General features: G+C 40.1%; 1 protein-coding gene across 1 annotated transcript in view; it reads right to left on the bottom strand.

Moving 5' to 3' along the window:
• Positions 1 to 3,759: 3,759 nt before the first annotated feature.
• Positions 3,760 to 12,361, bottom strand: part of HDC (histidine decarboxylase) — a 9,454-nt gene continuing 852 nt past the window's right edge. Inside the window, exons 2-12 of the mRNA XM_009074232.1 lie at positions 12,196 to 12,361; positions 11,037 to 11,150; positions 10,186 to 10,308; positions 9,214 to 9,348; positions 8,226 to 8,369; positions 7,902 to 7,968; positions 6,993 to 7,155; positions 6,801 to 6,891; positions 5,515 to 5,613; positions 4,728 to 4,829; positions 3,760 to 4,541 (exon numbers count right to left, since the gene is read on the bottom strand). The exon at positions 12,196 to 12,361 is cut by the window's right edge and continues 2 nt beyond it. Coding sequence (XP_009072480.1) covers positions 3,783 to 4,541; positions 4,728 to 4,829; positions 5,515 to 5,613; positions 6,801 to 6,891; positions 6,993 to 7,155; positions 7,902 to 7,968; positions 8,226 to 8,369; positions 9,214 to 9,348; positions 10,186 to 10,308; positions 11,037 to 11,150; positions 12,196 to 12,361 — 1,963 coding nt within the window. The 3' untranslated portion in view covers positions 3,760 to 3,782. The remainder of the gene's footprint in view (positions 4,542 to 4,727; positions 4,830 to 5,514; positions 5,614 to 6,800; positions 6,892 to 6,992; positions 7,156 to 7,901; positions 7,969 to 8,225; positions 8,370 to 9,213; positions 9,349 to 10,185; positions 10,309 to 11,036; positions 11,151 to 12,195) is intronic.

Genomic DNA, 12,361 nt, shown 5'->3' on the forward strand with positions numbered 1-12,361 from the left:
GTCTGCAGCAAAGAAGTTTCCTGGCAGATCAATCACCTGAATCAGGTCACCTTCTAGTGAGAAGTATCAGATTGGACCTAAAAGGGCAGCAGAAAACTGAGTAAGAGTGGAGGAAACTGTCTCCCTGGTGGCACTTAGCAAAATAGGAAATTAAAATAATAATTAAAAAAAAGTAGGAAATAAAAAGCCATCCTTAGTCACAGTAATGGCTGCTTAAACTTCACCAGGAAGAACCGAGTCCTGGTCACCAGGGCCAGTCAGAAGGGTGAAATTCCTGGAGTTTGCTTCAAGGTTGTCTGAGTAACTGTGTCTCTCAGCCTTGCACAAGAGCAAGACAGAGAGACAGAGACAAATTCCTTCTGTGCATCTCAAACACCAATAAATCTGAGCGGGTTAATTAAAAAAAAAACAACTCACACCCCAAATGTCCTGTTGCCTAAGCTACAATTTGCCTATTAGACTATTCACCACCAAGCAAGATACAGCACCATACAAGGAGAGGGCAGAACATGCTCCCAAGGGCAGGTCACACTTCAGCTGCCAGGAAACCTCACAGCGAGATCCACCTGGGCACCACTTCTTGGGTGATGGAAGCTGCTTCAGAGCAGATGAAAGGAGGTTTCCAAATTGGACAGCATTTCCATTTTCTAATCATAGAATCATAGAATCAGCCAGGTTGGAAGAGACCTCAAAGATCATCGAGTCCAACCCTACCGTGGTGACTAGGCCATGGCACTAAGTGTCACATCCAGTCTCAGCTTGAAAACCTCCAGGGATGCTGAACCCACCACCTCCCTGGGCAGCACATTCCAATGCCTGATCACTCTCTCTGTAAAAAATCTCTTCCTAATCTCCAACCTAACCCTCCCCTGGCAGAGCTTGAGTCTGTGCCCTCTTGTCCTACTGCTGGTTGCCTGGGAGAAGAGACCAACCCCCACCTGACTCCAACCTCCTGTCAGGGAGTTGTAGAGGGTGATAAGGTCTCCCCTGAGCCTCCTCTTCTCCAGGCTAAACAACCCCAACTCCCTCAGCCTCTCCTCATGGCACTTGTGCTCGAGTCCCTTCACCAGCCTCGTTGCTCTTCTCTGGACCTGCTCCAGCACCTCAGTGTCCCTCCTGAACTGAGAGGCCCAGAACTGCACACAGTACTCAAGGTGTGACCTCACCAGCACTGAGTACAGGGGCAGGTGAGCATTGAGCTGTGATACCTAGCTGTGCCAGCTATTTGATAAGTAACAAAGACTAGAAATAAAATAGGCCTCAGTCATAAACAATGGGATTAATTCACAGTTATGTTCAGACAAATGTCCAAATTGCTAACAAACAGGGTAATGCTGAAGAATCCTCTTGCTGCAGCTGGATAGCAACTTAGATACATATAAGTGGTTATGGTCTAGATAAAGGTTTTGGCAGGTTTCAGCTCCAAGGAAAAGGCATGAACCCATATGGACAAACCATATTCCTTTTCCATAGAAGACTTTGGCATACTAGTATGTTTTAAATGGAGAGTTGCATGCTGTTCTGTATAGAGCAGAGACTTTATTACATGCCCATTTATACAGTACACACATATACAGGAAGAACAACCATATGGGAAGTCAAAGATGCTCTTGTATCTGCCTAGAGGCAACAACTTCTACATAATATATACTGTTTCAGCTTGGATGGTTGAACTCATTCATCTATTGCATGTAGCTGAAGTATTTTATATGCCCCAAAACTTTAGTTCAAATGAAATTTTCTCCTCTTGTGAAAAATTTCTGCATCACTGAGAATAAATTCTGAAAAATCTCTGAACTTTGAGAACAATCAGTATTTGAGTTAATATGTGTGGGAAAAGCTATTGTGTTGGATAGAAATATATATTTTTTTCTCCTATAATTACCTCAAATTTTCTAAAATAGCCTTCAGCTCTGAGGAAAAAGGACAGTAAAAAAATGAGCCTTATTTTTAAAAGTTTACTACATGCTTGACTCCACTAGTACTTGCTGGACAGGAGGAGAGGAAAGAAGTCTAGGTCTTTTCTGTTGGGCCTTGATTCTCCCTGTCATTAAGTTTCATCCATTATTACCTTGCCATTCCATGCAGAAGATAAATAGTCTCACCAAAAGTTAGCATCACGTGAGATTCTTTGTGCCTGCACAGATAAGCTTCTGAAAATAAATATGCTGAATTCAATAATATAGTTTCTATGTCATTAAAGTTACTGATACCCTACAGTTAGATATGGATTTCAAAGTTTATTGGCGGGTTATTTATCTCAGTGAAAGTTTATTGGGGGTTATTTACCTCTAGGGTGCCAGGTCATTAGATACTTGCATAAAAAGCTTTTTTATTTGATGAGACTGGATGTGGCACTTAGTGCCAGGGTCTAGTAATGACGGTAGGGTTGGACTCAATAATCTTTGAGGTCTCTTCCAATCCAGTTGATTCTATGATTCTATGATCTCCTTCATTCCTGGTAGCATCCAAGGAGCAGAACTCTGCACAAAGTTTGCCCTTTGTGTGGCCCTGCATCTGTGCAGTGCTGCAGAGCAGAGGTAGGATGGAGGAAGTCAGACCAGGCTGTGCTAAGATTTTAGGGCTTCATTATCTGTTCACCAAAAGAATCCTTCACTAGCTTGTTATGAGTAGCTTGGTGGCTAAAGAGCATCTATGGTAATCTCAGGATGGTTTTTGGACCAAAGTTACAGCAAAAGTACTGAACTATTTGATAGGAAGTTCCAGAGCCTGCCAGACTCACTTTTCTGCTTTTGTACAACTGAGACAAACTTTTGATGTGGATCTTGGCTTTATCTAGTCAATTAGTGTGATGATATAATTTCCAGTAGCAGATTTAATTTTCAGTATTAAATTGCCTCAGAGATTTCTTGATTTAATAATGTATAATTTATTCTTTGCTTTGAAATAAAACTGAAGTTGTAAAAAATAAATGACATGTTATTTAAAATTCTCTATGACAATGTTTCGGTGAAATTGGTGTTGAGGAGTCATTTCAAATCTTACGGATTATCTATTCAAGTATAAGTGCCTGTGAGTTAGAAGGCTTTTAGTCTGGATTCTTAAAGCAATGATGTATATACAATTGCACCAACTGTCTGGTTAGCTTAACTTTATTCTATTACCCAGCTTCCCAAGGGAATAAAAGTCTCAGGGACAACTACATTCTTTCCAGTTTGGTTGAAACTGGCAGTGGGTAGAGGAGAGAGCCCTGCACTAATGCTTCCATAACAGAAAGGCAGATAGGACTTGATCCTGCAGGGAGTTTGCATTGCACATAAATGAAATGACACACTTTAGTTGGCTGGAGATACCAGAGAGAGTACGAGGAGAACTGGGATTAATCAAGGCACACATAGGAGTCAGGCATAGGGAGAGAGACACAGATCCTCAGAGCAGTCTAGAGAGTTTGAGTCAAGGTATCAAAATAAAATCAATGGTGCAAACAGAGATCTACATTGTTTTCCCCCTGCTGAGGCCAGCACACTGTGTCAAAATGGTTCTAGCCTACACCAGCTGGAAACTGTCCATTACCAGCACTGATAAGGCAGAAATTGGCATTTTCTTTACCACAGTCTACAAACCAGAGAGTTTCATGTTAGATGCCTACAAGATTTATTTGACGTTTTAATCTATAAATACATGAGGTTTCACCAGTAAAAGCACAGAAATTTTCTCAGTGGTCATTGTCACTGCTTACATCTTGAACAACATCACATGTAGTATTGCATATGGATAAGCAAACTTTGGTTCTCTTCCTGAGGACCAAGCTCTCTTACTTGTTAAACAATGGCTTGCAGGGGACAACAAGGCAGCTGAAGGCCACACTGAATGCCACACTCTGGAAAGCTTGGGACACTGTAGAACTTAATTAGTTTTTTGAAGGCACTTTTTTTAAACATCATCATGTCTTCAGGCAGCCTAGAAAGAACTCTGGTGTTTGCACGAGACTCCTCGTCAGTGGCTGCTGCTTTGGGATTACACGGCTCAACACTACCAGTCACTGGCACACTGGTGCAGCTAAGGGAACGTGCTGTCTTTTTCTTGCTTTGAACAGATAAATAACTGAATAAAAAAGAGGTTAACTTATGTTTGGTAACATCTTGGACATCTTCTGGATAACAGTCATCTAGAGGATCTCCTTGACCTTTCACTTGTTGACTAATCACACATGCACTGGGACTCACTCCTAACTTCTTAGGCTGAACTACTGTTTTTCTGGAAGGTGTTTTGCACTTCCCTCTGTCTAGATAAACCTGAGAAGCATCACTAATGGCATCAGCACTAGGCTCTTCTATCATATCAGGGATTCTTGCCCCATCACCAGAGCTGATACAGTGCAACCCATAATTCTGGCTAACAATTTGGGCTGCAGTGTTTTGAATGATGTTCCAGTCCTGCAGGATATCTTCCCTGGTTGTGAACTGAGATGTTACAGTAAAGCGAATGATGAACTTGTCGTGAATGGTTGCTGGAATGAGGAAGAGCCTGCCAGAACTGCTTAGTTCTTTCAGGAGCTTTTCTGTCAGCCAGTTGGGACCCTGGTTTAAATATAAATAAAAAAGAAATACTATAGTTAGAATTTCCAATAATATCCAAAGGTCTCTAAGAATTGCAATCACAAATTCTTATATGAAATAAGATCTCATCACAGTTCTTAATGTCTGGGGAGAGATCAGCTATGGTCAAATCCTTCCAAAGAGACACACAAAAGGCCCAATCTTTACCTTTAGACGAAATACAACCAGTCCAAGATGTCTCTTGGCAGGAATTTCAAAGAGTGGATCACTTTTAACCAAGGATTCAAAGAATTTGGCTATTTCAGTACCCTATAATTGAGGGGAAAAAAATAGTCATATATTGGTTTGTCACAAATCCACTGTAAGACACTAAATTAGGTAGTTAAAAAGAATTCCTTTCCTTACTAAAACACACCATTTCAGTGCATGAACGGCAGCAAACAGAAGAATGACAAAGCTAAGAATTTTAAAGTTTGTCTCTATTTGCCCAAACCTTTGACAATGAACATGAATAACTGGACTGTACATAGGAATTTTCTAGAAGGTTTGAAAACAGAATGTGCCTTCTCACATTAGAGTCCTTTCGCGGCAACCATTGATCCACAATGTGATCCTTTGTATTTACACTCCATCCAGACTTAAGCCTGTACATTTCACAGTGATGGGTTCAGCCACTCACCACAGCCTCCCAGACAGCTGCCCTTGGCCTCAGAGAAAGCTACACAGGAGCACTCAGTAACGTGCACAAGGCAGTGGCTTACCATGTGGTTTTCCATTGCCTATTGCTTCCAAGAAGGGGACAGGAAATGTTTTATCTACGCAGTTAATCTTTACAGATTACTTAAGAGTTAAACCAGCACACAAATAGTGTTCACAGGCAATCTTTGCATGTGAGAGGATTTCTGCTACTCATCTTTGCATCTCTGAACTTACTAAACTCAGCTAATAAGAAATGAACATCATACACTTAGGCTTGTGTTGTTAATTCACATACATGTCGGACGTGAGCCTGAAGCTTTTTCACCCCAAAGGAGCGAAGCACAAACCACAGCTTCAAAGAACGAAATCGACGACTCAGTGGAATTTGCCAGTGCTGTGGAAACACAACAGTGCATCAGTGAGTGCAGAAACAACAGAAGGGAGGGTCCCCTTACCCTGCCTCATCTCCAGACTCAGGGCAGAGATCTCTGCTGATACAAATAATGTTATATTACTGAAATCTGCTAAGCCCAGGAAGCAGCCATCAAGAAAACACTGTCTACATACGTTTCAATTATCTGCAACATAAGATTTTGGCTATTCCCCTTAATCTATAGCCTAAATATGCTTAGAATTTTATTTAATTATTAACTGGTAATTTTAATTTTAATTACCAGTTAATAGCAACAGCTTTTTGCATTTAAAGAGCATGATCAGTTTAAGATGTGGCCATTTACACTCTAGGACTGAGTGCTCACTTTGGCTCCTGTAATTTGCATATTTAAGTGCCATCCTGAACGTTTGCCCAAATCAGCCATAAACAGTGAGAATCGATACAGACGTAGATAGTTCCAAACGAAGCAACACCTACTGCAAAGAAAAGAGTGAGAAAACATGGAATATTTTTAGGGAGCTACACGATCACGTGCAGGATCCGACTTAACCACAAGAGGGACTCGATATCATTTTTCCCTCTCTCCCTCCACTCTGGCTCCAGTGAAAAGCACTATTGATTTCAAGGAAACAATTATCTTTTCAGGACTAGGGTGAGATCATAGCAGAAATAATTGGCAGTGAATATTCCTTTGTATTACTGTACTGAAATCCCCTGTAAGATGGATCCAAAGTGAAATGCCTCGTAGCTCTCCTATGAATACCTTACTCTGAATAAAAATGTCATTCATTCTCCTGCTGTTTCAGAGCATGGTGTTTCCACTGCTTACTCCTATCTCTCTTTTATTACATATCAATGATAGAAGATAATCAGCCAAAATGGAATCAGTAGGAATTACTTCAGCAACACAATGCATAGAAATGACCATTCTCATTACAAAGGCAAGGTTGGATCTCCATCTGTGTAAAAATCTTAAGCACTTCAAAATGAAAGCAGTTTTATAATTAATTTTCATAACCAGAGATCACTGCAAAGTTTTATTATTTATTCTGCATTAGGATCTCCGTATAACTGGTTTTATGTAATAAGACCAGCTATAAGATTGTGAGTGATATGAGTGTGAGGAATTTCACAGTCTGTTTGAAGATTTTATATGCAATAAAATATCAACTTAAATAATAACTTACCATGAAGTCAATAGCAGCTCCTGAGTTGGCATGTCTGAGGTAGACAGGGTTAACACTGAAGGTTTGATGCAACTTGAATTTATCTTTAACCCTATCAATCGTAGAAGGAACTGGATTTAGTAAAATAAGTGCAGAGAAAGACTTTGGAATTTGCATGCTGTCCTTTTGGTGTTGTGTTTTGCCTCTACTCACCAAAATCCAGTGCAGTCAAAATGAACCATCATCCATTTAGAAGGGTTAAAGGTAAAGGAATCTGCATATTCGATTCCATCCAAGAACAATCGAAATTCAGGACATACAAATGCTGTTCCTGCATATGCAGCATCAATATGAAGCCAGAGACCCTCAGCATCACCTGTTGGAATTGAGATTGTTGTAACAAAAGGGACATAGAGAATCAAAGTGCATGTTTAATCTCTCCTCCCCGAAAGCCAGGTGCATGTTTTAGAGGAGGCAGAAAGGCTGACAGCAAAATAGCAAGGAAGGCAAACAGTTACCAATCTAGTTTTATGCTAAAGCTGTGGATCCAGAACCCCAAAATATAGGATAATGCTGAAATCAGATGAACTCTATAATAAAATTCCCCAGGACCACTCAGTTGCACAAAACACGAATAAAGACACAGTGGCAAGTAAAAAGAACCCAGAAATAGAAGCCACAATCTGACCCATAAAAGAAAGTGCCTCAGGTCTTCAACACCAGCTGGTCAGAATTTATGATGGAATAGAATTTGTAACCTATTAAACTGATGAATCCAAAGGATGTCCTACCAAAATCTACCTTCAAAAATCCTTTACTAGGTTAAATATTCATGTATCCATCCTACAACAGTACTGCACAGACTGTATTTCCTGAATAACCATATTAAAGATTTATCAGTTGGCAAATTTCATCTATCTTGAATAAAATGTATTTTAGCATCCTAATCTAAATGTTACAGAAACCACTGCAAAGTCTTGTACTGACTTCAGCAATCCCTAAGACATGTCTGAAAAACTGAGCTGATCAGTGTTTGTACTTTCCTTGGATTTGGTATGAAAAAGTCTCACATTATCTTTTATGTGGTATCATAGTTTAAAATCAGGAAAAAAAGACACTTACAAATTGGACCCAGTTCTGAGAGATTGTCAAATGCACAGACACCAGTTGTACCCAAAGTTGCACAAACCTGGAAAAAACCAAACCTGTTAAAATGGCTTGGGTTGAGGGTTTTTTATGCAGCACTTTAGAAGTCGAGAGCTTATTGTAGACAGTCAGAATATTAAAAATTAAAATTTTGTATTCAATAAACCAGAAATTCTTGTATACATTTTACCCTTCAGCTAACATATTTTAACACAGTAAGAAATGTTTCAGATGTAATTTTATGTTGACATTTAGAATGCAATGCTATGTCAATACCCCCAACCAGAAAGTTGAACATACAAAGACTGGCACTAGGCCTTTCTTTCTGTCTTCTGCAATGGCTTTCTTCAAAGTTTCACCTCTGAGGGAAAAGTTCTCATCCACAGGCAAAAATTTCATCTTCACAAGAGAAATCAAGCCAGCCTTTTCCACGGAAGAATGTGCCTTAAAAAAAAAGGAAAAACAGTAAGAGTGCAAGCTCTGAGGCTGAACACTGTGATAAGTTACAGCCTTACAAAGACAGTGGTGGCAAGAAATGCAATCCTTATTGTAATCGGTATTCATACAAGTCTGAAAGTATCTTCTTTGTGACTAACTGTAAGAAATAATACTCTGTAATTCCAAGGAATAATTCATTTATTCGTGTACTGGTCTCTAGAATATGATAACAGACATCCTCATCTTGTGTTTGGAAGGCCATTTATTAAAACTCAGCTCTTAAAGGAACCTCTAGAAATGGAAATGTCAGTTTACTCCCTCATCCCTGCCATAACAAGATAAATCCCTTACTTGTGAGTAGACCAAAACATCTCACAAGAAAAAGTCCTTTTCGTTATACTAAGAAAGAACCAGCAAGAGTGTTTCTCCTGTTGCAGCTTTCCCAGGGACAGAACAGCTTTGCAGGCAGAGACCCAGAGTGGAGCTCACAAGGAGGAGCAGCACTGAGGTAACAACGCCTTGGGTGTGCCTGTCTCCAAGTGGAAGGAGGCTGTGAAAAAACTAGAGCTGAAGCATGAGATCAGCACCTAGTTACTGGAGTAAAGCTTTGTGAGAAACGGGAAGGAAGTGCAGAAATGAGTCATGTGAAACAGTCTCTTGAGGACCCCACAAACCCTGCCTCACGCTGACTTAGTTTCCCCATCTGCAGAAAGCAGCATTAGAGGAATTGGTGCATGCTTGTGAGTCATTCCTGTATTTTTCTCTAGCTACAGAAATGTGAGTTCACAATGCATGGCCTGAGCAAGACAGCAGAAGCAAATTTGTCTCCTTTGTAATCATAAGAACCTACTTGATCAGATGCATAAGCGATGAGGCGAGAATTGAGCGAGGACTCGTCAGTGTCTGGCTCAGAAACTTTCATCTCCAGAATTTTGTTCTTCCTTGCTGCTAGCAGGGCAACCAAGGTTGATTCACTCACAGTGCTCTGCAAAGACATTGCTCATTTACTGCAACTGCTACTGCATTGCTATTGTGCCAGGGATTTACTGAAGTCAGTGAAGTGCTCAGCTGCCCACCCCTTGTTTTATTCCTACTGCTGCTTTTTTGTGATGCTGTGGAGAGTCATTAGCTGATGAGCATCTCTCTGGGCCAGCAACACAAAACAAAGCCTTTAGCTGCTGCATATTTTTAATATGCAGGACTGAGCTCCAAGGAGTAAATAAATCACATTTTCTTTTTGTTCTACAGATAAAACGAAGTATCTACCATAGAATTATAAACCTGAACAAAGCCCCTTATAACAACACAGAGCCTGGGCACTGATTGCATCTGATTCCAGGGGATACTTGCTTAGCCCTTCTGAAAGGAGGTAAAGGTTCAGGCCTTGATTTTGCAGCTCTCAGAGACACAAAGTAGACATGAGAAAAAGGAAAAATCATTTCTTGTGTGGCTAAGGACTGTGACAGAAGGACAGTGACAAGGATTCCTTCACTCATTGTGTAAGAATCACTCTAGTGCATAATCTGGTGATGTGAAACAGTGTGAAGAACTAAAATCTCACACTCATTTGTCCTTAGTAAGGCCACAAGAGTACCTGCTACTCATCCATAACATGATTACCACTAAAAGCAATAGCAATTCCTATTCTATCATCTTCTATGCAATACTAAAATTTGGGAATATTATGCCAAATTGGGATTTTTCTCTATTCAAACCCATATAGAAAATCTTGTTGGTTTTGCCTCTAGGGAAGTATTGCCCAGTGGGAAATTCACTTGAGTAAAAACAAAATGTTGATGAGGTAACCTCTAATCTCCCCTACCTGCAATACTCCTCCGCCCACACTGTCGGGATGGTGGTGCAGGAATTTATCTGGAAGGCCCAGCATTTTAGCCAACCAATCCATCACATTCATTTCCAGTTCTGTACAGGCTGGGCTAGAGGCCTAGAAAAAGAAGAGAATCAGGTTGTAAGTCACTCTGGGTACTGATCCCTCTTCCAACTGAGAGCTAAAGTAAGTCAATGAGCTAATCTGATACAACTACATGGAGACCATACCTATCAATTTTCTACAGGTTTATGAGCTTCTATTGCTTTCTTACATGGAGACACACATGTAAAAATTCAGGCCATTTCACCACTGGCTTCAGAACATTACAGAGTTGTGTAGAGTGATAACCAGGTAGCACTATGTAGCTGCTGCAGGAGGATACAAAATACTTAGATATGCTGGGCCAGACCACCAAACAATTATTTTCAGAAAAGTAGGAAATGTGTTCTCTCAAAGGAGCAGGAGAACTGGAATGGAGCCCAATCTAGCCTGCAGTTATGGATGGTGGCTGCTCTATTGCCTGCAGTGCTTGTGTAACAGTCTTGGCATTGAGACTGGATGTCAGGGAACAATGCTCACAGTGGGATATGCAAAGAATTAGAAAACAGGCATTTCTAGTGGTATATTTTCTTAATTCACCTCTCATGACTAGGTAATGTTTGTTCTCATATATTCTTCTGGGTTTTCTTTTTAAGTAACATTTTTCATTTATGCAAACAATATACAGTTGATTAAAGCAAGTAATTATGCTGACTCCAGAACAAGAAAGAATGACTATAACCTGCTCTTGCATAATACACACAGGACATGAATCTCTAACATAGCCCCAAAAAAAGATTTACCCATGTGAATCCCAAGCAGTTAATTGCATCAGCCAACATATCTCCAAGGAGTGAAGGCCAGGAAGTCAGAGCTGGAAAGTAGGCATGCATGTGTGGGCTTTGCCAATGGACTACCTAGAACAGAATCATCTAGAAGTTAAGTCTGGAAATGTCACAAAATTCTGCATGAGATGTAGTGATTAGCGTCTGTTTAAAGAGATGGAAAAGGATCACAGCAACATAATATGTGTAACTATGCATCTGCCAGCAGAAAGCTGCAGACAGTATCAGTAGGAGTACAGCACTGGCAGATGATAACACTGTGTTGGTATTAGATAAATTCCAAAGTACAGCAAAAGCATTTATCTGAATTAAACAGACACACAAAGATTCTAAACAGGAAAGAATGTTGTGCTACGTTCAGAAAAACAGAGTTAGAAACATTTATCAAAATATTTATCTCTATAAAGGTAATCTTTGCAACAAAGCTACTCCTGCTCATTTTGTCAAACAACAGCTTGCATTTAGCTACACACAGCAATTTATGACTGTATAAACCCCTCTGGACACCTGAAGAAGCTTGTGTGTGGGACATCAACATAAGCATACCTCATGTGAATACCTCTCCTACATCAGATCAAGTTTTGGCAAACATCAATAAAAAAATTTGAGAACAGACTTTGAAACAGCTTCTTACATAAAACATTCAGTGATATGAACTTCCCTAGCAGAATCTGCAGTATTTATGTACAAGAGAAAGAAAACCTTTACATTCAAAGAGCAGGAGACAAGTCTTACGTGACCTTGGGCAAAAGTTATTTCAACTTGCTGTGCCTGAGTTTCCACATCTCTGAAACTGAGATGATATAGCTCAGCAGGGAGAGATATGGTAAAGCTAATGATTTTCAATCATGGGTGAATTTGTTTCCCTATAGGCAAATATGAGTTAATATATAAAGTACTTCAAAAATACATTCAGTCTATCCCCTGAAATTATTGTTAGGAACACAGCAGTTATCTCCAGAATCCTTCTGTGGACACAATGTCTTCAAGACTTATTCCACATTTTTGGGTACTTTGTTTAGATAAATGTTCCGCAGAACCTGCGTGTTCCCAGGATGTGGTATTCACCCTAGGTAGTAATGGTATTTTCCTGTCATGATTATGTTTTATTTCTTACCCCTGGCATAATAATCTTCTCTATATCTCCAAAGATGTTGTCCCAGCTGTCTGGGTCCATTGGAGCAGAATCTGGCAACTGGGCTCTCATGTAACCTGGCTGCACATCAGGAGTCACCCGTCTCTCTCTCACATTGCTCAGGTACTGGCAAATGTAATCCACCATC

The sequence above is a fragment of the Acanthisitta chloris genome, unplaced genomic scaffold (genome assembly GCF_000695815.1).
Source record: "Acanthisitta chloris isolate BGI_N310 unplaced genomic scaffold, ASM69581v1 scaffold42664, whole genome shotgun sequence".
Taxonomy (NCBI): Eukaryota; Metazoa; Chordata; class Aves; order Passeriformes; family Acanthisittidae; genus Acanthisitta; species Acanthisitta chloris.